At 42.5% G+C, this 27,155-nt stretch overlaps 1 protein-coding gene across 2 annotated transcripts in view; it reads left to right on the plus strand.

Moving 5' to 3' along the window:
• Nucleotides 1-27,155, plus strand: part of SEMA3E (semaphorin 3E) — a 162,644-nt gene that overhangs the window by 106,298 nt on the left and 29,191 nt on the right. Inside the window, exons 5-6 of one of the 2 annotated variants that reach the window (XM_083615600.1) lie at nt 19,677-19,770; nt 25,141-25,269. In XM_083615600.1, the coding sequence (XP_083471726.1) occupies nt 19,677-19,770; nt 25,141-25,269 (223 nt within the window). The remainder of the gene's footprint in view (nt 1-19,676; nt 19,771-25,140; nt 25,270-27,155) is intronic. The other variant, XM_083615601.1, reaches the window with a different exon arrangement.

The following is a 27,155-nucleotide window of genomic DNA, read 5'->3' on the forward strand; positions in this document are numbered from 1 at the left end:
CACTCCTATTTGTTTTTAACAATATATCTCTGCTTTCACAGTGCTTCTTGAAATCCCACCAGTGTTGTTTGCACATCACATGTTCTTTTCAGATATTCAACAAATTTCCCCCAGTCCTCGATGAACTTTTGGTCTTGAAAATATCTAATTTTCCCTGTTAATCTGTCCAATTCTGCATAGTCAGTCAGCTTCAGTCTCCATTCTTCTATTGTCGGTATTTCCTCTTGTTTCCATTTCCAATTTCCAATTCCATTTCCAATGCTCCAGTGCATTGTTTGAATTCACAGACTTTCAGTTCATTGTTTCTGCTCTCTGTCCTTCTCATGCAGCCTGCAAATAGATTCCATTATTTCTTTCAGTAGTTATAGGCACCCAGGCAAAGCGCTACAACTTTCACAAGGGAACTGGGATATAAACTTGTACAGCTGTCACAGAATCTAAATGTGGCCTATGGAATGTCCTAGGACATGCATGTATTGGTGTTGTGTTTTTTTATTTAAAAAAAACAGCAGGCATTTAAAACTGACAAGTTGAAATGCTTTTTATTAATTGTCTCCATAATCAAAATTTATGTTGTGGCTCCCCGCTCCGCACATCTGACAAGTAAAGGAAATGTGGATAAATGGATATTGTTATATTAATAAGACATCTGTTATATAGGATTAGTGATATTAGTCAACCGTGAGGCCATGTGACAAAAGTATTGAAAAATGTGTTTCACCTCATGGTAAGTTATAAAACGCTTGCGTGAATCCACCAGCTGAAAGAAAAGGAGAGCTGTTTCTAAGTCCTGTGGCACCTTCAAAGATGAACAAATGTTCTGGGGCGTGAGCTTATATGAGCCAGACTTCACCCAAGGCATGAAGTATTTACCTAAATTGGTGTAATGAGAGAAGGGTTGTTGGTTTTTTTAACTGATGAGGTAAAGCAGTTAAATAATACAGGATAATAACCGCTCCCCACGTTAACTGCGGGGCAGCTTTTGCGTGGTCGCGCCCAGCCCCCGCCCCCGGAGACTACTAGACCCCCGGCAAGGTAGCTGGCTTCGCTGCCCCCCAAGCTGGATACCTATAGGTTCCCACCTAGCCTCGTCAATTAGCCAATCCTGGCAGGGGGGGCATTGCCAAGGGAGTTGGCCAAGTAGAGTTAGGACCGCCCACACGCACAATAGAGGGTGTAACTTACCTGTTGGTCCTCAGTCAGCTCCCGAACTTCCTCCACCCTGCCCTCCATCAGTTTATGCCTTCTTTCGCAGTTAATCTTCTTCTTTACAGCTATGCAGGCACTGCTGCGTTCCTAGATGGTTGCTGTTGAGGAACCGGGAAGGAATTCCCCTGCATTGGCAGGTTTCGCCTTCCCCGTAGCAAAACGTCACAACTTTGGTGGTCTGTAGGCCTTAGGCAGAATCCTTTAGTCTATCTTCCCTCGATTTGGGGGGCCATGAAGTGGTGACCCACGCCCCCCCCCCGCGGTGGCGATCCCAGGGTTCCCCATTAAAGGGGTTGTTTTGAGGGGAGGCACTGGCCATACGCCAATGGGTTGTCAGTGCTCTCCCCTACGACGCGGCGAAATGGGGGGGTGGGCTCTCCGCTTGAACAGACATTCTCCAGAGTCAGCCCAATCCCCACACACTTTGGATAACCCTGATGTTTCCCAGATCTCCGGCTGGGGACTGGGAGGGATAAATGCCCAATGCGTAGGAAGCCAAGGTCTTCCTACATCTGAGAATTTAATAAAGTTGTGGCCAATTTTAATCCCATAACACGTTGTCAGGTGTCATTATTCCTCCCAGGGGTCGCCTGGGGTTTGCGGGTCTCCGCCTGTCCATGCAAAACAAAGTAGTACAAGATTTAGTGAGTGACCAGCAGCCACTGGTAAAGAGCAGATTAGGAAGTTCTGTGGTTGAAGGGAACACCTAAAGAAGAATCATTTCCCACTCCCAGGATTCTGAAGTCCATGTTGCAGAGCTGAATTTGACCCAGGTCAAGTTCATGGGGCATAATCTGCTAGTGAACTCTAATTCCACGGCTTCATAAATGCAAACTGAACCAAATTTCTCTCCTTATTCCTACCCTGTGCTTGATTTGCTTTTTCTGACAATGGAGATTGAGGCCCTTTTGATAAAAGCTGTATTATCAAACTGGCTAATGAGGCTCATAACTTTGGCGGATGGTTTTCATAATAGGGTACTGTTTGAGGCAGCAATGCTGCCCATTACCTCAAAATTCTGTGTGTTTTGATTTGTAGTTTTTTTAAGTGGTCCACCAAGATCCCTAGCAATGTAAGTGATCTGTGGAGAAGAAAGTCTGAGAAACCTCTGCTTCAAGGCAATTTCATAAGACATACTTAAATCTTGTGTCAGGGACTGGACTGAAGAGGAGAAGGAATGGTGGAGGTCGCCCCCCGCCCCCTTCCCCTGTAGCTTCCAGAGAAAAGGAAGGCATTCTCAAATTACAGCAGGGCTTTAAGGAAGATAACAGCTCAGAGAGAGGCAAACAACAGAGTTATGAGGTGTTAAGAGAAGGAGGAGGGGAGGCAGAGCGGTTAGCTGACACGTCACTGGGCAGCCTAACCACCACCAAAATGCGCATTCCTTACGAGTGCAAGAACGAAGAGCACAAAGACCATTGACCACAGACTGACACCGTAGAGGCAGGTGTTGTTGCTAGAAGGGAGAGGGGCGGAGCTCAGTGTGAGCAAACGCCATCACTGGGGAATGGCTGGATTCTTTGTATTTCACCGTGATGACTGAATAAAATCATAAGTAAGAACTTTCTTGTTTCCTCCCTGCTTCTTGGTGCCATCGGGGGAGGAAGCGAATTCCTCACGCCTGACACCTCGTTTTATAATTTTGAGTTACCTTTGTCACAATGTCACAATGGCCCACATTACCCAAAGCAAAGTTTGTTTGTTTTTTCATATAATATTTATTGGAATTTTACAAAAACATCAGTTTACAAAATACAAAAAAGAACATATGAAAAGAACAAAATAAAAAAAAAGAAAACCTAAAAAAATGCATAAAAAAGAAAAAATACAAATAAAAATACAATATACAAAAAACGAATAGGTAAAAGAGAATTAAAAACAAATCCATTTTTTATAACTTTATGCTCATTAACTTGTTTCCTTGACCTCCTCACACCTCCCCTTTTTGTATTCCCATTTAAATAATCAAATGAGCAAATCCTTACCCTCTTTCATTTATCTTAACTCTATATCTTAACATATTATAACTCTATATTTTCATCCATTATATATTCATTTTTGCATATTCTTATTAACTTTGTTGCTAATACCCCCTATTCAATCCAATCATCATTTTAACATTCATTAATTTTACAATATTTCTGTAGATAGTCTTTAAATTTCTTCCAATCTTCTTCCACCAACTCTTCTCCCTGGTCTCGGATTCTGCCAGTCATTTCCGCCAATTCCATATAGTCCATCACCTTCATCTGCCACTCTTCCAGGGTGGGTAAATCTTGTGTCTTCCAATACTTTGCAATCAGTATTCTTGCTGCTGTTGTTGCGTACATAAAGGAAGTTCTGTCCTTCTTTGGCACCAATTGGCCGACTATGCCCAGGAGAAAGGCCTCTGGTTTCTTCAGGAAGGTATATTTAAATACCTTTTTCATTTCATTATAGATCATTTCCCAGAAAGCCTTAATCTTTGGGCACGTCCACCAAAGGTGAAAGAATGTACCTTCATTTTCTTTACATTTCCAACATTTGTTATCAGGCAAATGATATATTTTTGCAAGCTTGACTGGTGTCATGTACCACCTATATATCATTTTCATAATATTCTCTCTTAAGGCATTACATGCCATAAATTTCATACCGGTGGTCCACAACTGTTCCCAGTCAGCAAACATAATGTTATGACCAATATCTTGTGCCCATTTAATCATTGCAGATTTAACCATTTCATCCTGCGTATTCCATTTTAACAGCAAGTTATACAAAGTTTTCATCCTCTTAGCTCAGGGGTGTGGAGCCCTTCAGGTATTGCCAAACTACAAATCCCATCATGCCCAGCAAACATGGCCCATGGCTGGGGATGATGTGAGTTGTGGTTCAGTGAGACACCCCAATCTTAGCTATATTGTAACCATCACTTTCTAGTGTGAGAGAGCCCAGATCCATCTTTACCACATTGTAATCAGCTGCCAGTAATAAAACTGCCTCATCTTCAATGAGTAGATAAATGCCTGCCGGCTCATTTGATGGAAGAGTCATATATTAAGGCTTTGTTTTAACCATTTTGGTATGTAGAGACCATAGCAATCACTGCTGTGCGAATGAGGAGCTGTTAATTATGGACATTTATCTTTTAATGTGCAATTGGGTTTTTTTACTTATAAATTGCCATTTTTGCATTGTGGTATATGAAATAATAAGTAATTAAACTTATTTCTTTATTTTAAAATATTTATAGGCTAACTTTATGATTGAAACTGGGGGCGGGGGGTGTACCTCTACACCCAAAAAGCAATGAAATGTTTTGGTTGACTGCATGGGTCTGCTGTGTGTGCCCTGTTCCCTCTTTGCAGGCAAGATGTGTGATTTGATTAAGAGACTTTTGAGAGTGAGAAAGCTGTAGGAATAAGTAAAGAAAATGAGGACTATTGACTCAGCTGGTTCTTTAAAACTAGAGTAGTTGACCTTTGTAATGAAGGTACTTATTAATACTTCTTGAGCAAACTACTGCAGAGAAAGTCAGGTCTCATTGTTTTGAAGGAGTCTTTGTGTGAGACATAGGATGTGTGGATAGCTGGAGAAGGCATGGCTTTGTCTTGTTATACACTTCTCTGTGCACATCCTGCCAGTGTGAAATGAGAACTGGGAGTAAAAATGCATTATTGGTTTTTTTGAAGAGTCTAGTCACAGCCTTTCCTGGTTCCATATGACCCACTGCCTGTTCTTTCCCTCAGGTGGTCACGTCAGATGTGTGAAATCACTCAGCCTTCAGGTACATCGTCCAAAGAGCATTTAGACATTTATCTAGCTACGCCAAAACCAGAAGAAGCAGAGTGGGCTTATAGTTTCTGGTCCACACTTAACCCCAGCTTGTCGTGAGGAGGGGGAATAAGATTTAGGTTCATGCATTTTCTTTGTGCTCTACTCTTCTGCACAACACAAGTAGAAAGGGATCTGAAGTCTATGTATATACATCTGCATGTGTGGTTCAAGCACCAGGGCAAAAAAAGGTGCAAGCTTTGCACAAGGGAAGTCTACCTGCCTATGGATTGTTTTGAGTTCCATCATAAGCTCAGAGCCACGTGATGTGTTGCTCTGTACGAGGTGCACGTTGTGGTTGTTAATCACCCTCTCTGTTCTTCAGTACTCTTGATGTAAGATTGTCCTCATGAGCAACCAATTATTTTCTGCCTGATGACACCTACATTCTGTGGCCTCACTGATTCATGAGAGCCAAAGGAACAATGGGCAAGTTTCAATGCAACCTCAGAATTCATATTTTCATATTTTATAAGGGTCAGACTATTTGTCTGGCATAGTGTCATCTACTCTGTCTGGTAGAAGCTCTTACGATTACCTACTTCCAGAACCTTAGCAAGAGCTGCCAGAGACTGAACCTGGAACAGAATGTGCTCTGCTGCTGTTCTTGATCATCAGGACCTCAATTCCATTCTGGGGTTAATTGCATGGTGCTACAGCACAGAGATCTGATGCTTCTGTCAAAATGAAAAGATAAATAATGTACTCCAAATTTAACAGAATACTTGAGTGGATCCGTGCTGTTATGGTCCCTGCCTTCTTCCTGAATTGGGCTAAGGTAAATTAAAATTTCATTTTGAAATGGCGTCTGATGCATAAACCATCGGCCTGACCTAAATATCACTGCATATCATTGTCACGCTGCTACCTTATCATTATAGGTTCTGTGTCTTCTAATAGCTGAGATACTTTTCTTCCCTTTGTGGCAGAGCATATGCTTAGCGGGCAAAAGATACTGGGTTCAGTCCCTGGCAAATTCAGGAAGGGCTAATCAGAGGAACCCCACTGCTGCCTTCATGTCTCTGTGTTTCAAACATAGGCATTAGGGTGGAGAGGGGTTTCTGGCCCACAGGTCATATTCAGGTCATATGGCATGCAAGCTGTAGCTCAAAAACCATTCCCACCTGCCCCACACTTTACCTATATGATGGTGTGGATCATCTGCTGATGTGGCAACATGGGACGCAGATGGCGCTGTGGTCTAAACCACTGAGCCTCTTGGGCTTGCTGATGGGAAGGTCGGTGGTTCGAATCCCCGCGATGGGGTGAGCTCCCGTTGCTCTGTCCCAGCTCCTGCCAACCTAGCAGTTCGAAAGCACGTCAAAGTGCAAGTAGATAAATAGGTACCACTCCAGTGGGAAGGTAAATGGTGTTTCCGTGCACTCTGGCACTCGTCACGGTCCTCCGTCTGCCAGTAGTGGTTTAGTCAAGCTGGCCACATGACCCAGAAAACTGTCTGTGGACAAACACCGGCTCCCTCTGCCTGAAAGTGAAATGAGTGCCTCAACCCCATAGTCACCTTTGACTAGACTTAACCATCCAGGGGTCTTTTACCTTTACCTGGTGTGGCAACACATGGCTTGCTGGTGCAAGGCATGCTTCTACTGCCAATCAGCTGATGGGTGGTGGGAGCATGTTTTGATCCATGGGCATGAAGCTGTTTGCACTGAAACCATACTAAAATGGAGGCATTTAGGGGTTTTCACAATAACTCCTGTTAACAGTGTCTGCTGGATGAAGGCTAGCCCAGAGCAGCAAGAAGTCCTGCTACATCTTTGCATGCAGTGACTGTGAATTTGAAATCACACCCACTGCATAGATTCTGCCCCAGGGCAGGCTGATTGACAAGAAGTGTGGGCGGGGCAAGAATGTGTGCAAAGATACTTTGGATTTTGCCTGTTTAATTGATTTGCTTTGTTTGCAGCACAATCCTAAACTTGCCCACTCAGAAGTCTATTGTATTCATTGGGATTCCTCCCAGATTTGGGATGGCAGCCCTTTTCCTCATGGCGTATTGGTACAGGAGTGCAGTTTACAAATTACTGTTCTTGCAAGGCCACTTCATGCAGAACCACGTTAAGTGCATGAAATCATGCCATAATTTCAAAGCTTCCTAAATGAGTTCACATAAACAGTGGATTGAAGGGCAGAGCGCAGCAAGCAAACAATTTCAATAGTAACTAGCACTGCATATTTGATTATATAACTGGATTTGCTTAATAAACAGCCCTAATTGGTGGCTTTCTGGATGGTTGGCTTCTTGACCAGACAATGACATACTCAGGCACACATAAGCAGTGTGTCTGGCTCAATACGCTCAGGGTAAGAATTTGTCACACTCTTCATCTAGTGAAGGGCTGACTCCTGTTTGATCAGCAAAACCAGATGTTCTGCCTCCCTAAGCCCCTACACGTTGGGCCGCGGAGATGAGGTCATAAGGAAACGGATCCAGGAGAAATAATTGCACTGAGCTGCCTTGGTTTGGATTGCAATATGATAGGTCAAAAAAGATAGCTTCGAATAACAAAAATAAATATTTGTACAATCACGGCTCTCAAGTGAATCAATGAGGTTTGGGTGGGTTACATTCACGACAAGCCATTAGGAAAGCGAGCACAGGCCATTGAGAAAGAATGTGAAGAAATATCATAAGCGGACCTTCATCATTCCCACCTAAATTGATGTCCTTTACAACTAGGGTTGGTTCCCTAGGCTTTGCCTACATTCAGAATCACCGTGTTCTGTGTGTTTCTTCTACAGCCCATTCTTTAAATGGTTCACTTACAAAGCCTGGGATTTGCTTCATAGTGAAGCCCTGCTAACCCTGAACTGTTGCAACCTGACAGCCAAGTTTACTTGGAATAAGCTCTGAACTGCTGCACGGAGTGCTTGAGCCTCTGAGGAGAAGGCAGGATAAAACAACCAAATAACAAAATGGCTCCATTGGTAGGGCCTGCTTCAAACGTTTGGCAGCAGCTCGATTCAAGAGTGATTGTGACATGTGTAAGCACCATCATAGCCTGATCCCAAATGTGTTGACTCAGAAATAAGACCCACTGGGATCATTGGGAGTTATTTCCTGGTAATTCCACATAGGGCACAAACCATGAGGCAGCTGTCCACGTTCCTCCACTTTTGCAAGTCCTTTGAATGGAGTCATTTCTTTGAACACATTGCTGATGAGATGGGATGGAACACTTCTGTTCCTTTGAATTCTGCAGTGCAGAAGGTTCCAAGTGGACAAAACACTGATAGGAGAGTTGCTCAAAGTTGAAAAATGGAAATAAGCCTTCAGAAGGAAAGCTTCCTTTGCCCAAAGCCCCTTGCTCATTTTCATGTACGTCCCCTGGGCCTGTCTTACTCATTTATTGAATGTCTGTGATCCTCCACTCCTTAAAGACAAACAGTGCTCTCCCCACTTTCGCTTCTCTTTGTCAAGATGCATGGAAGTTTCGCAGGACAAATGAATATTTGTTGGCCGACAAATATTTTTTCTAGATTTATTAACATGGCACTTGGAGCTTCAGGTTAATGATGATGTCTTAAAAAAAAAAGCAGTCCAAATGTAACTTGACATCTTCAAGTGATCCTTCATATTCTTCCAATGACTGACAAATTGCTGCAAATGTGAGAAAATAAGTAAATAAGTTGATTTTGGACCTGTCTTCGGGTTTCATTCTGCTAGCTCCATTTGACAATTAATCTTTCAGCTTGTGATGACTCCTGCTGATATTCATGAGCTGACTGTGCTGTAAAGTACTAGGCAACCGGAATAAACACTAAATAATCTGTATTTAATAATATTTGAGAATTATTCCGGAAGTATCCCAAATTAATTAATGGTTTTTATCAAGAGACTCTTCACTTCTCCTTTTTCCATATCTCAAAAAGGTCATCCCCCTAGGTGTGCCATCTTTTCATTCTCCTCATTTTCACGCAGTCATTCATGTAGAATGCTAATTACATCTTAAATATTCATAGGCTTGAAAAATTGCTATACTTTCCATTAGTTTTTTGGGGTTTTTTGCTTGTTTGTTCTTCTGATAAGCTCTACAATTTCCAGTAACCAAATCTTGTTTTCTTTTCTTGCTTTCCTGCTGTACTAAGCAAGGGTTTTGCACCTTCCGTAAAACTGCAGGTGGCAAGTCTTTCTTTTCAAAAGACAGGCAATCTGGGTGGGGTCATACTGAATCCCGCCAAGTCAGGGGTTGAGCCTGGAAGAATCTCTAAGCTCATGCTTGCAGATTCTAGCAGGACAGAATCTGGGAGGGTAGAAGCTGGTGGATTATGTTAGAAGTCTGGCCTGGTGGAACCTGACGGAATCAGGGAACAAACTAGCTTTTCAGTTTCTATTCTGCAAAAGCTAATGCTGTAATACATTGTTTAATCTTTACGGTGCTACATGAGTCTTCATTGTTTTCATTTGCAATGTATGGTTTAGCTAGGCAGAGTGCATTTTGAACTGTGGTATCTTCACAAAGTGGTGATGGAACATGGGATGGGGGAGTTCCCGGTGTTCAACAAAAGCAAGAAAAATAGGTCTTACAGCAAGGGTGGGAAAGCTGTGCTTCTCCAAATGTTGTTGGACTCCAAAGCCTATCAGCCTTGGCCTGCATGGCCAGTGGTCAGGAATGATGAGAGCTGTAGTCCAGAAACGTCTTGGGAGCCACAGGTTAGTTATCCATGGCCAGAGGCAGATTTAGGAGAGCGCAGCTAGTTTGGTCACACTAGGCGCTGAGCCTTGGGGGCACCGCAGGGGATGCCAGAACTATGAATTAGAATGGAGCATGAGAAGTCAGCTACTGCTGTGGCTCACAGGATCGTCATTACCATCATTAAAGTGAACTATACACCCATGCAAAGAAAAGTTTGGGCAATTTTCAATCGCTGTTTTGTTGACATGGTTACCATTTTGAATCCCTAACTGTGCAGTTGGCTCTCCAAGCAGTAAGCTAACCAATGCATTTTTTCAAAAATTAGGTTTTATTAAAGATTTCTTGTGTTACAAAACAGACAAATAAGCAGAGAAAAGTACAACTGGGAGAAAGGAGAGGGGAGGGGGAGGGAGAGAACTGATACTTGCATGGATTTGTGCGCTCAGTATGCATTAAATCAAACCAGCATTTCTTGATCACAGCAATCAGGATGGCTATTTTGATAGGAATCCCAAATTTTTAAACATACAGCAAGAAGGAGAAACCCGACTTCACTCCAGATTTTCCAGTATGTTTTTACTTTACAGTTCCATATATTGTCTATATCATTTATGTGTAACAAAAATATAGACTGCAAAATCATACTTTAGGTTATGATTTATTATCTCTCTTTTGCTGTTTATCTTTAATAATAAAGATTTCATGACCTAGCACTATTGTTATTCAATAAATTTCAATAGTAAAGAAGATTAAAAACAGATCTTAGGGGAAATGGCTGCAAAGTATTAACTTTCAACATGCTCTTTAGAAAAGGAACAGATGATTCTATGTAGCTTTATATTAACTGATTTTAAATTTTCAATGTGTTTGAAACAATTCAAGTTCATTGTCCCTTTGGCCCAATATGCCATCAGTAGTAAAGTTCTTAATGTGTCTAAACACCACAGAGATCTCCCTATGCTCACCTGTTTGAAAGTCCACACATAATCAATAGCATAAGGAATATTCTTTCAGCAAATATTTCCCTGAGAACTTTCTATGTATGGTGTAATAATCTGACCATTTTATATTTGATTTGATTAATCTGATTTGCATCACTTCACATTAAAAGTTCACAAAGTGACTTACAACAGATATAATACAATGAAGCATGTTAATAATGTGAAATATCAGTCCTTCAAAAGTTCTTTAAAAGCATAATGTGAAAATGTAGGACAAAAACAAATTTCCTGTCCCGTATTTACCCAGATACAAGGTCTGTTGCAGATACTTCAGGTTCTGGATTAGAAATTTCAGAAATTTCAGTTTCTTAAGTCACTGAATATTCAGTCCAGCACAGATTTACACATACTTTCCATTGATACCTTTGGCCTTAATTACCCAGCTTTGACATAACACGGTTCATATCAACCTCCTTGTTTTCTGTATTCATCCGTTAATGCCCTTCTCTTGGTGCCACCTTTGTCTGAAGTGGGGTGCAGCAAGAGAGCACTTTGTTGGCTATGGAGCACACTCCCCAAGAAGGCTTATGTTGCACCAACATTGTTTTCTTTCAGACACCAGGCATAACCCTTCCCATTTGCCCAGACTTTTAACATTTTGCTGAAGGTTCTTTCATCTGTTGGTTCATGCTTCTTGCAATTGTTTCTCTATTAATCCAGGCACACCCACCCACACTTATGAAGGTCGCTGTGAAATAAATAAATAGATTGGCCCTCAGTTGACCAGTCTCCACTGCCCCACCTTGCATCTGCTCCCCCATCCTGGCACCAGTTCTGCTGGGTGCCCTTCTCAGCCCTCGCGCTCTGTGGCCAGCTGCCGCCACACACACTGGCTCCCCACAGGCAGGCAGGCTCGAGACAGGCTAAGCAGTGGCCCTAAGCAATTTCCAGGCTGAGTGTCTCTCTTCCCCTCTGTCTCTCCTTCCCCCATGGGCCCTCCCTATTAAAGTGGGGTGCTCACCACTTGACACAATTCCACTTATGCATGCAGGGCCCCAGAACATAACCCCCACATAAGTGGGGGGGGGACAGGATGCCTGGATATTTGATATTTGGTATTGCTTTAAACTTGCATGTGAGCCTTTTTTAACTCACAAAGAAGGGGTGCAAATAAAGACTGTCCTATTGTTAACTTTCAGCAGAGAACAGAGGGGAAAGAGCACAGCAAGCTGGGGGCAGGAGGTGGGTGGGCAGGGAGTATATAAATTTGTGGGGCACTTCTGGTTACCAGTCTATGGTTTGGCAATCGGGTAGCATTACTTTGAACTGCTGACCTGGTACAGTACATCAACATTACTTAGATGCAGGAGATGTGAAGTATAAGTGAGTTGCGCTTGTAGTGGTGTGAGGTGCAGAAAGGTGCATTGCTTGAGTTTTTACATCTATGGTCAGCTGTGTTTGTTATATTTAATCCCAAGTGCCGGCTCACACAAGAACACCACCCAAGATATTTCTTCTCATGATCATACTCCACACAGAAGTTCTCTTAAAGCTTCTATCCATATGTCTTTGTCCAGATGCATCCCACAGTTAGTGCAGTACATTTCTGGGTGCCTTGCAAGTGGCCACTGTACATCATGAGCTGCAGTTAGCAGAAGTTAGAAGTGAGAAGTACTTCTTCATTGCCTCAAGCGCAGTGGGCAAAAGATGGTGGAATGAGAGATAGCCATGCAGCCAGGAAAATTTGCATGCAGAAGAGCTTCTCAGCAGCATTCACATGGGAGGGGGGATTTGAAAACCCCCTTTTCTCATTTATAGCTACATCAATAATGCACATTCCAATTTTCATGGAGGTGACTAGAAGCATCCCTATTGTGGATCAGTGTCAACACTCCTAATTCCATGGAGCGTCCACTATTTCTCTTATTTGCCTTTGCTAAATTGTCTTTAGCGGTAATATGAAGGCCGTTGTCTCAAAAGAGCAGAGGGGAAATGCAAACAGAATGAAGTTTGCATGGACACAGACCGAGTGGATAGAGAATAGCTAGCTGGATGCAGAGCAGGATCAGGGCCAGAGGGTATTTCTGTGTTTGAAGAGCTATCAAGAACAGCTTAGGATAATAATTTTCTCATTAATATTAACATTGCTTATTTCATCAAATGTGAAACCTGTAACGAGAAATGGAGGGGGGTTTTGCATGATAAGGAATTGACATTCAGTCCTGACCTTCTTCTCTCACAAACTACAAAGAAATAGATACACATTTTCTTGATTTGTGTTTTCAGGCTTTGCCTTCATTTGCTATTAAAGGGCAATATACTATTTAACACAGATTACTTACAAATACATCTATGTTTTTGAATGCTGTTTAAATACTGTATATTCTGAAGTATAGGGGGAAAACCAAAGTTACCAGCTTTCCCCTCCATCTGCAGTAATGATGTTAAATCCACGCTACAGAAGCTTTATTGAGGTTGGCTATATCAGCTGAACTCTGACTTGTACACGGTATTTTTAAACCTGAAAAACCACAGGACATGTCAGTAAATCAGCAGAAAATTTAGTGTTTTGTTTAAATCCAAGCACAGGCTCCAAACTGAACTCTTAACTCGGTGACCTCACTAAGCTGAACGTTCCAGCTCTTCATAAAAGGATGGGGAGATGTACTGTATGAACACAATTGATCTAAGGAAAAACATACGGTTAAGAAAGTAACAACACACTTATTGGGTTGAACCAGTGAGGTTTTTTTTTTATTTCTTGCCTGCTTTTCTTAAAGCAGCCATCACAGTATGGTAAAGTATGTAAATAATAGAAGAATACATTATAAATCAATTGGGGGCAGGGAGAATCAGCCGCTCAAACCTTAAGAATCTCTGGGGTTTCAGAGAACTTTGGAGAGTGAAGCTTATGCTATGGGGAGCCCCCTAAGGGTTGAGTTTATAGGATTATTTCAAAACTGATTTATATGCATTTTCACATCTGTGGAAATTAGGGCGTGAACCAAGTTATTGTGGGTGCAGATGCTTGGTCAGAATGTATTAAAGGAGCTGGATGTTAAAGCCTGAGTCTCTTACGCTCATGCCTGTCTGATATACATTTTAACTGATTTTAATATCGTGTTTTTCTATTGTAAGCTGTCCTGGGATCTTATGGCAAAGGGTGTGTCAGAAATCCAAAACGTGCATTTGTCTCATTTATGCGAAAGAAAGGATTAGCTTTAAAATCTTACGTACAACAAAATAATGTCATTGGCCCTAAGACGAGAGCTCATTGAATGGGACGTGGTTTCTCTTTATCGTATATCATCTTTTGGCAAGTGCTGCCTTTGGATGTCATTGATTCATACCCTGTTGCTATGTTACAGAGTAGCTAAGACTTCACAAAACAAATAGTGTAGTGATTTTTATTTTATTTTTAAAATGGCAATGTTAATGCCCAATGAATACTTCTCAGGTTTCTTAAGTCATAGGTACCATAAATCAAACCTTTTCCTTCCCAGCTACACTGAGACAGAATAATCTCTAGTTCCTCTTCTGTGTTTTCCTCTATGACTCTATCCTAGTCATTGGAAAGAGACGGAGACATGACTAATGGCAGCAAAGTGCTACCTCATATCCTGTAGCGTGTCAGTTTTTCTCCTGACATTTCTTTTACAGCACTGTTCTCACAAATGGCAAAGAGTGGCTAAAATTACAGTGCTGGTCCTTGAAACCGATATTAATAGGGAACCGTTTTCCTTTGAAATTAGCATCATGTGGAACTTGACACACACAAATCACTCGATTCATGGTGAAAAACACCAGTGCTGGATGCTTCAGAGCAGCCAGCATTGTAGGCCACAATGTCCTGAAAGGTTGAGATGGAAAAACTCTACAGGAAAATAAAAAAGTCAATGTTGAAATTTTGCAGACCATTTCCCCAGTGATCCTGCGCATCTGCAAACATTTATGAAGAATATGCTTTGGTTTCTGTCAAATCGGGTAAGATTTACTGAAAAAACACACCTCTCTGTTTCAGTGGAATATAAATTGTGGTCCACCTTAACGTGGAAGGGTACCTTGAAGAATGTAAACCACATTATTCAATCAGAAACTGCAGCTGTGCAAACATAGATAACAAAAGACAGTAGGAGCACCACCTAATTTACTTGTTAGGCTTAAGCCAATACACCAAGCATTTTGCACAAGAGAGAATTTTCGTTTATGGTATAAATGGAGAAGATTTGGTTCGGTAAGAGTAAAAACCTAATGTCGGTGAAAATTGTTCAAAACAGTTTCATCAACCCAATTTTTTAGTCTTAAGCAGAACTGTTGTAAACAATGAAAGCAGAATGTGATGTTTAAAACTGGCAGCAATTTACAAATAGCACAACTTAATTGCCAAGTTAAAAGTAAGTGTTCAAACAACCAGCTGTCCCATACGGGGATTGAACCTGCAGCCTTGGTGTTTGTCATCATCATGACCTAACCAACTGAGCTATCCAGATGAAGTCTGAGAATCAATGCTTCTCAAAATACCAAGATCTGTTGTGAGGGAGGGCACTCCAGTACAAGCTCATTAGTGCACCCTCCTAGTTTTGTGTTGTTTTATTATTATTGAATTTCTATACTGCCCTATGCCTGGAGGTATAGAAAGGTACATAGTTTGCTGCTGATTTGACAGGGTGTGGTGCTCCCTGAACTGCTCTTGAAAGGTATTGTGCAGGTGCTGGTGACGAGGACCAGCAGTTCATTTCTGTTGTTAAGAGAGAAGAAGCAGGGATGTACCTGGGCCTTTGCTCTTGCAACAAACACGATCTAGCTTCATTCCTGCTGCAGGATATTCCTGCAGAATCTTCTGTCGTAGTTGTAGTTGCCTCAACGAGTGTAAATTGCCATCAACAGGTCTTTCCATTTGGATACATTGTTGGTTTTTGTTAGCTCTTCCATTCAGCTTATTGATTTGCAAGTTTGAGCTTGGATTTAGATGTTGCCTTGATTTATTCTGAGATGTTATTAGAACCAGGTTCCCCCTCCCTCCCCCCCCAACACACATCTTGGGATAGCTTTGATTTATGAGACTGATATTTTGGGCTTGTGTGCACTCCCAGCAAACAGGAGAAGGTTCAAATAATTCAGCTAGTCTTCCATTGATTATTTTCTGCAAAATGTATTTCCAGTATAATAATACAAAAGTATAATATTCCCAGTCTTCACCCTATAAAATTCATTTTTCATTTCTAACTACTAATTTTCGCTTAATTCTCTTAAAGTCTGCTGGTTTAAAATTTCATGCTGTCATAAAGAGAAAAATAATATGATATCAATACTCTTTCTTTTCCAGTGGTTGCTTCCCAGATTGATTAAAGCTGTTCCTTTTAATGGAGTAATACCTGAGCAGCTAATAATTTCAAGGAATTATAGTTTACATAAACAATATTTCCATATATGATTTGTGGGGGCTGTCCCCGTAAAAAAAACCCACCAGCATCCAACCAAGGCACACTGTACATAAAACAGCTACTGCTAAAGCTATAGAACCACAGTAACCCGACCACTTACATGGGGTTACATTCTGGGGATGGTGCCTAAAGCTAAAATCCTGTATAGCCAAAACACATTGGGTGCAATGGTGGGTCATGGGATATGGGTGGCGCTGTGGTCTAAACCATTGAGCCTCTTGGGCTTGCCGATCATAAGGTCAGCAGTTCAAATCCCCACAACGGGGTGAGCTCCGGTTGCTCTGTCCCCCAAACTTGTCACCCCCTTTTAAATTTATTTATATTTTGCCAAGTACATAAACCTGAATGCGCACAGGTTAAATGTGCAAAAGTTGTGAGCATACGGTATTAGTTCTGAGAGTTGAGTGATGGCAGATTAAAAGAAAAAGGCACAACTTTAAGTTTCACCTAGTTGTCATTTTGCTTAAAAATATACCGAGTGTTTCCTGAAATGGCTTTTCAAGATTCACCTCTTCTATGGATACTTTGGTCAGAGGTGGATTTGTTGCTGTTGTTTAGTCGTTTAGTCGTGTCCGACTCTTTGTGACCCCATGGACCAGAGCACGCCAGGCACTCCTGTCTTCCACTGCCTCCCACAGTTTGGTCAAACTCATGTTGGTAGCTTCGAGAACACTGTCCAACCATCTCGTCCTCTGTCGTCCCCTTCTCCTTGTGCCCTCCATCTTTCCCAACATCAGGGCCTTTTCCAGGGAGTCTTCTCTTCTCATGAGGTGACCAAAGTATTGGAGCCTCAGCTTCAGGATCTGTCCTTCCAGTGAGCACTCAGGGCTGATTTCCTTAAGAATGGAGAGGTTTGATCTTCTTGCAGTCCATGGGACTCTCAAGAGTCTCCTCCAGCACCAGAATTCAAAAGCATCAATTCTGTGGATTTAGGGGAGCACAACTGGTTCAGTTGCTCTGGACGCAGAGCCTTGGGAGAGATGCAGCTATGAGTTAGATGGAGTGTGAAAGGCAGGGGGTGCCGGATTTTGGTGTCTCACAGGGTGCCGCTGAAATTTCTGACCCCAAGATCCACTGCTGCTTTGGCTTGACCCTCTACAGAATAATCCTATGCAGATATACGCAATATGTAAGTCTCCTTTAGCTCAGTGGGGGACTGACTCTGATACAGTTGTAATTGGCAAGGCAGCAGCTCTTACCTGACCTTTCGTCACAGGCACTGCTAGGGCTTAGTGGGAGAAGAAGGGGCAAGGTGGAGACAAGGTCAGCATGGTGCAAATGCACTAGCAGGAGTGCGGGATTGCACTCCTCACCAACTCCTACTGCACTGAGGTAAACGTGCATAGAACTGCATAGAACAGAACCTGAGTGTATATATAGCTGCATTTGTACACACTTAGCCATGCTTTTCATTTCATTTCCTCTTTTATCTGCTTCTCTGTGACGGTTTAGATTGTAAGCTTCTCAGGATAGGGACTTGTCTTCTGTTGTTGTATTTCTCCTTTTAACAAGTGCGCTATCACCAGGATGCAGATGCTGACAGCTGTTAAACATCCGCAAAGTACTGTTTCAGAAATAGACAACTATGACACTTGCGTTACCAGCGATTGGCAGACATGGGGCAAGCCTGTCACCATCCAGTTAAGCTAGTGTTTCTCAAACCTGGGTCTCCAGCTGTTGTTGGACTACAACTCCCATCATCCCTAGCAGGACCAGTGGTCAGGAATGATGGAAGTTGTAGTCCAACAACAGCTGGAGACCCAGGTTTGAGAAAGATGGATACGTATTCTTTGCTTCTAAGCATGGTATTTTGGACTGAGGTGGGCAGCCCTGAAGATTTTGCTGGACTGGGAACTTCCATCATCCTTGACCATTCACCACTCGGCCTTTTTTATTTCTGTGGATTTTCTGTTGGCTGGATTATGCTTTATAATCTATTTCTGAACACTGCTCAAGTATATTTTCTGAATGTACAGCAGCTTATAAATCATGATACAAAATATTATCTTACTTAAGGTAAAGGTAAAGGTATCCCTGACCGTTAGGTTCGATCGCGGATGACTCTGGGGTTGCAACACTCATTTTGCTCTATAGGCCAAGGGAGCCAACATTTTGTCTGCAGACAGCTTCCAGGTCATGTGGCCAGCATGACTAAGTCGCTTCTGGTGAACCAGAGCAGCGCATGGAAACGCCGTTTACCTTCCCGCTGGAGTGGTACCTATTTATCTACTTGCACTTTGACGTGCTTTTGAACTGCTAGGTTGGCAAGAGCTGGGACCGAGCAACAGGAGCTCACCCCGTCGCAGGGATTCAAACCGCCGACCTTCTGATCGGCAAGTCCTAGGCTCTGTGGTTTAGACCACAGTGCCACGTGTATCCTAATAACTTACTTACGATGGCCAAAAGAAGGAGGAGGAGGAAGAAAAGGGGGCATAAAGGAGTGGTCTATCATTCTTCAAGGCATAACTGTGTTGAATGCACTACTGTGCTAGACATAGGTGCCAATTCCCTGGGACCCCTGATGCCCGATCACCCACAAAATTCCCCATGAAGGGGCTGAGCACCCACAAATTTCAGAGCCAGGGCCATGCATGCCGCATAGCACCCACGGCCCCAGGCACCCACAGTCGTGGGGCCAAACTGGTACTCCTGGTGCTAGAGGTGCACATACATTAACAAGAGAGTGTCTTACATGAACAAGTATCCTACGTTGAGTCTTGTTTGAATGAGTTTCTGTATTACTGATTTTATAAAAGTATTTCTGCAGTACTTTTCACATGGGAAGGGGGTACCAAAGTTACGTTTCCACATGGATAAATCAAATCAATCAGATGAATCAAATATACAGGGAGAAAGTCTCATAATGAGCACAGCATGAAAAAGTACCAGGATGTACAATTTCAACATGTGCCTAGTGGCAGAGTATCATCAGCCATCTAAGCGTTTGAACAAGGGCTCGTGATTTACCGTGTTTTTCGCTCCATAAGACACATTTTTCCCTCCTAAAAAGTAAGGGGAAATGTGTGTGCATCTTATGGAGCGAATGCAGCGGGGAGGCAGGCAGGAAAAGCCCCCAAGAGCCGCACACAAGCTCCGCGCGGCTCTTGCGGGCTTTTCCCCAGGAAGGAGAAAGGACTGACGCGGCCTGTCAGTCCCTTCTCCCTCCTTGTAGAAAAGCCCGCAGAAGCCACACGCTCCTTAAAGGGTGCGCTGCTCCTGTGGGCTTTTGCGGGAGGTGGGCGTTTTGCCATAGCTGCGCACAGCCCCTCTGGCCGGGAGAGGCTGCATGCGGCTATGGCTTCTTTAGCCGCGCACAGCCTCTCCCGGCTGGAGAGGTTGCACGCGGCTAAAGAGGAAGCCAAGCAGCAAGCGGGATCCATCCCGCTCGCCGTCTTGGCTTCTTTGCTCTTTGGGGCTGGGGGTGGGGGGAATAAGATTTTTTTTTCTTGATTTCCCCCTCTAAAAACTAGGTGTGCCTTATGGTCTGGTGCGCTTTATGGAGCGAAAAATACGGTAGTTGTTCCTAAGCCGCAGCACTGGTACAAAGGTAGCTGCAGCTTCGTTTGTATAAACCAGAACTTTATATATGCTTTCTGTACTTCTTCTTTTCAAAGGATCATCTGTTTTATCTAGAAGCACACAGACTGGAGAGGGGACGTGGACGGTGCCCATTTGACCCCAATTCCTCCTTCATCTCCACTTTATTTGGTAATGGCTTGTTGTATGTTATAAAATGTCTTTCTGAGTTTTCTTCCCCAACTCTCTTAAGATGTTGTCACTATTCTTTTACATGCCTTTGATGTGTCTGTTCTACCTGTTCCTACGTTTATGTTGCATTTAATTCTCTTTGTTTCATTAGATCAACCATATAGCCAATGTTCTTCTGGTTGTTGTTTTTTTGCCAGTTTGATAGGTAGACATGCAATGGTTGCATAATATTAGGGAACTTTTCAGGCACAGTAATTTAACTTCAAAGCAATACTGCCCACTGAGTTCTGATTCACTGTATATTAGATTCAAATAGATAGATAGATAGATGATAGATAGATAGATAGATAGATGATAGATAGATAGATAGATAGATGATAGATAGACGATAGATAGATAGATAGATGATAGATAGATAGATAGATAGATAGATAGATAGATAGATAGATATAGATAGATGATAGATAAATAAATAACGCCCTCCATATTTGCCATCACAGATCAGGACTACAGGTTTGTACAGATGTTGATTTTGAGTAGGGACATAGATCTACAATAAGCCTATTGACCCTGGGCCTGATTCCAGAGATCATCTTGCAGGTCAGTAGCCCATGCCTGAATTTTCAGGACACTACCATCTCTCTCAGTGAAATACTGATGGTTCATGATGGCAGTTTTCCCTTTGTTAATTACCTGTTGGGAAATGATGGGATAGATTTGCTGATGATCATTGTCCAAGTGCAATTCAGGCACCCCAGGCGCTGCCAAACTTTATTGTTTGGTTGTTCAGTTTTCCTGCTGTATATATCTATGCAGTGTACAAAATACAAACTTTAATACAATACAAAAACAAACAAACACATCAACACAGCATAACGAAACAGCATGTTCACAGAAAGTGGGTGGGTCATCTCCAAGTGAAGGCTTTCTGGAGGAACCAAGTTTCAAGCTGGTCTCCTAAAAGATATGACAGGCAGTGCCAGCTTAATCTCAGCGGGCAAAGAGCTCCATAACTGTTTGGGCACATGGACTAGACACCAAAAAGTGATTTAAGAACAGAAGCCTATTCCTACCTGGATTGGGTTAAACGTAGACAGGACTATAGCTTTACCCTCTTGGCACACCTTCCCCCCAAAATGATGTGATAACATGTTGGCATTTTAAAATATCACATACAGTTTTTATGTTCTTAAAATCCTGTTTGTTTATCATGACTTCAACAGAGATTGATACATGGCAGAGGACAATCCCCGATACTCCAGTTTTGGTGATTTTCAGTTCATTAGTTAAAAATACTAGGGACAATTTAGCCAAAACTAAGCATGCCTAAGACCCGAGGAAGCTGCTTGCCTTTTCTGTTGAAATAGACAAGATTTCAAGGTGGCACTGTTACCTGGGAGTAAGCCCCATTTGGTTTAGTGAGATTTCCTTTTGAATACACACGTAGGATTGCACTGTGAAGTGATTAATTTGCGTTGGATTTCAGTTCCTCCTTTTCCCATTGTTTAGGGTTTTTTTTTCTTAAATTACCTTCAAAACTTACTTTCTCTTGACCTGGTACTAAGGAAAGAGGCAGCAAGGAACAATTTCATTTCTGAATAAACTCAGAGTAAGTTGTAAATTACAATCAGGAAACAGAACAGACCTTCAACCGCAGATAATGCTACATAAAAATGTTAAATGGTTAGATAAATTCCATAAAGAATTTTTGGACCTAAGTACCCAAAGCAAATGAATTCTCCAGTCTGTTTCCAATAAAGCAAAGCTCTACTTGGTAATAGATCTCATTGGCAGGTTGACAGAGACCACAGAAGTTCTTGAAAGGATAATTTTCTTCAGGCGCGTGGCTTTTGATATGTAGCACACAGTAGTAGCAGCCCTGTTATCTGCGTCTTTTCTAGCCCAGATCTTTTCTGCTGCTGAGACTGAGATGTGACTTATCCCCATGACTGGGTAGCAGTGCAAATGCTTTTTATGCAGAAGTGCCCAGATCAACCCCCGACAGTTCCAGCTAAAGGATCTCAAGTAGCAGCAGAAGGAAATATTGGTGTTGGATAATGGTCCATGCTTGGGTGAAGGAGACAGAGCCAGCACATGTCACACGCTGCCGGTGAAGCAGCCCTGAGCATGACCTTTATGCTGAAGCTTCTCATTCTGCTCAAACTTGTGCAACAGGACAGCTCTTGTGCCTCACCTTATCCCAGGAACCCCCTAGGTTTCTTTGGTCTCAGCTTGTGCCATGTCTCTGAGTAGCACCAGTTCAGAGAAAGGCCCTGTGAAACCAGGGATGTCAACTCTCCCAGCTAGATCAATTCAGAGATCTAATGAGAGGACCATTCTTTATATTTCTATGTATGTACAGGCCATAAAATTCTCCAGTAAACACAAGCACACACACACACACACACACCCGCCCCGGACAGTATATAACAATACAAAATCAATTCATTTGTATTTCATCATTGGTGATGGGTCAGGTGAAGAGTAGTTGCAAGAACTGAAAGGCCACAATAACCACACAATAACATTCAGATGCCACATTTCTGATATGTAGAATCACCATAAGTGCCCTGAACAACGTGAAACTTCCTTACTCTTCAGGACATTTTTGAGAGGGGGCGGGGAATAACTCCAGAGAGCTTTTACCTCACACTGAAGCATGATTTCCATTGGTTTTGTTCTGTGGTTTTTCCCATCCTTCTGTTTGTCATTAGTTATATATTAAAAATAATATACCCATTTAGGTGCCCTTTCCATATGTATATTTTCCTGACTTAGGGATTTAGACTAGAAGGTAGGATATAAATATTTTAAATAAGTAAGAACGATATGAATAACATGCTTTGTATGCACAATAACATAGGACGTGTTGTTCTGCCTGGTTCATTATTGTTTCCTACACTGACTGGAAGCCACTTTCTAGGTTTTCATACAGGGAATTTCCCCAGCTGTATCTGCAGATGCAGCGGTGAAAAAGATGCTCCATTACTGAGCTGTGACCATTCCCCTCTGCACATGTTCATTAACAAAGAAGACTTACCTGTTCTACAGTTTTAGATCCAGATAGTTTAGTTTGCAATTATGAAACGACGTCTATTTTTACATAGCACATCTAACATTTGACTGCAAACTCTATTCTTGTTCAAACCGTCACTGGGTCAAAAAACTATTCCACGAATGGAAGAACACGTTGGATACAATCCAAAGTATATTTGTGGAATTGAAATGCTACCAATATCCCCTTTTAATTTTTCTTAAATTGCAGTGCTTTGTGGATTTGATCCCACCAGATTTATGATTCCGGCAGAAGAATAAGAGTGCTTGCTTCAGCACCTCCCACTGAAATTGGTGGGGAATTTGAAGTGCTTAACTTTAGCTTGATTGCTCCCTTTGCTTCTGACAAGATGTATGTAGTGAAATGCCTAAACTGAGTCTTTTCGGCATCTAGCAACAGCATCTGACACTGAAGTGGGTCTACAGGCTCTCTCTCGCATGTGACTGCAATCAGTGCTGGCAGCCCCAAAGCAGCCATCCTAGGGCTTTAGGTTCTCTCCAGTAAGAAAATAAACACCAGTGTGCAAAGTGACAATGCCTCTACAAATGCTCAAGTTTCCCTTATCTCACGGCAGAGTGGGAAGACCCTCCACGTAATGAACTGTAAAGCCCTTGGCTCTCGACCAACACGCACTTCCTCTGGGAAATCAAAGTTACCTCACGAATTTAAAACTTAGTTTAAGAATTCGCTTTGTAAGTCATGCATGACCTTCATTCTGCCAAGGATGTCTGTAGTCTGAGAAAGGCTGAAAATCACACATGTGTAGAAAATTTCCTTGTGGAAGTTGTACACTGCACAGTTCGCATGTAATGCTAAGCCAAACTGTAGCCTCAGCGCAAACATGCAGGCTTACAAAAACACACACAAATGCTTCTTCCAAGGATGCTGATAACACACACACACACACCCCGTTTTGCAAGGGTGAGCTCTCGTACTGTTTTGGCTACATAAGCCCAGGCACCTTGCGAATCTGGGAGTGATTATTCAGGTGTTTGGAGACTACAGTTTTCATGCCATCTCAAATACGTAAGGAGTCCTTTTTCTCAAGAACTGCTGTGACTTATTTACTTTATTTGCTAAGGTGTTGTTCCTGTGCGAAGCTGATCTCCGCATGGGTTGGCTAGCACCAGTGAAAGATTTCTGGGTTTGCTGTATCTGCTGTACTTCCGCAGAATATTTAGGCTTATTACAGTATTAGGAACTGCCGGATCATTACTTCCAAATGCATCAGTTGCACTGAAATCAGATCCACACTTATTTGCAGACAGCAATTAAAAGACTGCAAATCCTTGAGAGAAAGGGAAAGTAGTAAAAGTGATAACGATAATAATTAAAAACCATAACAGTAACAGTAAAGTTAGTCAAATATGCTTGCTTATAGATTAAAAAAAGGTTGAAAGTATTCAGTTTTTTGTCAGAGGGCAGTAAAATATCTGCACAGTTTAATTTAGACTGTCAAATGGCTAATTTTCTTCCAGTTCTGAAAGGATGGCTTCTTCCTGCTTCTTTTGTGGTACTCGGGTGCCATCCTGTGGCAAATAAATGTAAGACACATTGAGAAAGGGGGAAAGCCCAGTACCTTATGAAATCCCCTTTTAAAAAGACAAGCGAGGCAGAAAATGTCATCGGTCAGCCAGTGCCTTGCAGTTCACTCTGGAGCGGAATCCTGAAGTCGTAATGTAGAGTACGAGTAATTTAATACAGGGGAAAAAATTCTAGTCTCGCTCAGCATGGTGGGGGCAAGGAGATTTGGGAGAAAGGAAAGTGCAGACTTACTGTAAGGTTTTTTTAAAAGATACATCAGTGATAAAAGATGGAATACCTCAACTTCTTTAAGTGTAGGTTATCCATTGACTTCCTGTTGATGTCTCTGTTTGTATCATGTATAAAACACATTGGGACTTTTATCCCTGCTACTGTAAATTGACTTAAGCTTTTATGCCAGCTTCATATTTGCGTGGCCACAGCTTTTCCTGTAACACTTGGGTCTACAAGTTGGGCCTTGACAACAGCATCAACATCCCTGCGCATGGAAAAACAGAATGCCAGGGAGAAGTCTAGATTGAAACCTCCCTGCTATATTTTGTCATGTCCCCCCCCCCCCGTCCCTGCCCTGCTTCTACCCCTGACCTCCCCTAGAAGGGCTGTAGAGAAGCACTGAAGTATGCAACTCTTCGCCTGCACCCTGATGTGGTACGATCCAGGAAAATCTGTGTCCACAGGACTGGTCAAACACCTCACCTGTGATGTAACATGTATGTCGTGTGAGTGTGGCAACCCTCTCTCCACTTACCACGGATGCATCTGACCTTCAGGTGGTGAGTTGTTCGCTGGGCTCTACAGTGACTACTGGGGGCGAGATGCTGCCATCTTCCGCACAATGGGCCGTGCGGCACACATCCGGACTGAGCCAGATGATGAGCGCCTGCTGAAAGGTACAAGGGGTCCGTAAGAAATCTTCGTTGTTTAATAATAGTAATCATAAAAATAAACAAAAGTGTTTTGCCCAGATGCGCCAGGAGGTTTAAAAGGCTTCAGCGACACAAGGTTCTAGCCTTATCCTCCCTGCAAAGTCCTCTCCAAATCATTGCTAATCCCCTTAGCAGTCAATATTTGCAGTATCAGTGATGATCCCTTGAAAAGATCTCAGGGGAACAGTACTTTTGCTTGAGAGTCCAGACTGGGGAGGGCACTGGGGAGTCCAGCTATAAGTTGTGCATTGGGTCCTTTGTTGTTGTTTAGTCATTTAGTCATGTCCGACTCTTCGTGACCCCATGGACCAGAGCACACCAGGCACTTCTGTCTTCCACTGCCTCCCGCAGTTTGGTCAGACTCATGTTTGTAGCTTCAAGAACACTGTCCAACCATCTTGTCCTTTGTCGTCCCCTTCTCCTTGTGCCCTCAATCTTTCCCAACATCAGGGTCTTTTCCAGGGAGTCTTCTCTTCTCATGAGGTGGCCAAAGTATTGGGTCCTTTAGGTTAGCATAAATATCATGTGTTTGGCCAATTGTGCAATACCAATTGTTCATAGAGACCCAAATTGTTCCCTGCTAATTCTACAGAGAAAGGAAACAGAATTTGCACACTCAGTCAGCTGACGAGGACTCCATAGGCAGAGAAAGAATCATCATGTCCCATCCCCCTGGACCTTTGAGATGCACATTTGTAGACATGATTTGTTTGATCCTTCCCCCGCGAAAAGGGATGGGGAAGTCAGACATCTGGTATATGGATGTGCATAACGCCGCACTCGATTTTGCTCACGTCAGGTTTGGGAGAAGTAAGACGGGCACAACAGCTCACCTACCATGCATACTTAGGTCCTCATGCACCTGAGTGTGTGAACTGCGTCGCTGTTTGACTCTCTTATTGCCCAGAGCTATTTTGAATGTGCACTCTGGAAGACTCACTCCCTTGGGTTTCTTAATTTTTGCTTGAGTTGTGAGCGTCATGTAGATTGAGGGCCATGATGACTATCAAAGGATCGTCCTTACAGAGCCTTGATGAGTTGAGTTATTCTGATCTATCCCAAGGGTAAACGTCAGTGTTTGGTTTCTCGTGGCCAAGTCACATGGTTCCAATTTGACAACAAAAGAGGCGAAATGCTTTCAAATCTGCACATCCCTCTCGCACAGTGTCTTGTTCTCCCCACCCCCACCCCCAGTGGCAAATCAGTCTGCCTCAACAGCTCTGATTCCTGTTTTGTATACAGCCACAGATGGTTGTATCAAATGCATGCCAAGTTTCAGGCTAATATAAATTAAAATAAATGAACCCCAGAGAGTAAGATTGGAAAAGGATCTTAGGGGTTTTTTTGTGTATGTGTGTAAGAAAAAAAATATTGATATGTAAGTTGGAGCTACACAAATATTTTCAAAGCTGATATTCTCCATATGTTCATTCACTTGCATGAAACAGTTTTTAAGTTTGTTTTTTGGTCCCCCTTGAGATCTTGGTTGTTATTGCTTTGCAGTTCCATTCATATTTACTAGAAATATCTATTGCAAAAGTATGCTTGTACTTAAGGCTATCTTCCTCAGGACTTAGGCACATTCCAAATATTAGAGTAGTATACTGGAGAGGAAATTTGGCTTCCCCTCTCTGTGAGCCAGGATCTGAACCAAGAGGTATTGCTAGAGTAAACCCATGAGGTAGAGACCCCAAAATATTTCCTGAAGTGTCCCACGTGCTTCTGGGTCATTCATGAATTTGTAATAAATTGAATTTGGTGTGTATAGGATATTAATTTTAGGAAATGAATTAATGTAAGGCTACTTTTACAGATGATTTGGGGGTTATGGAATGGGTATAAGTGAAGGGGAATTTAAT

Source organism: Podarcis filfolensis (assembly GCF_964270895.1).
Source record: "Podarcis filfolensis genome assembly, chromosome: 5".
Taxonomy (NCBI): Eukaryota; Metazoa; Chordata; class Lepidosauria; order Squamata; family Lacertidae; genus Podarcis; species Podarcis filfolensis.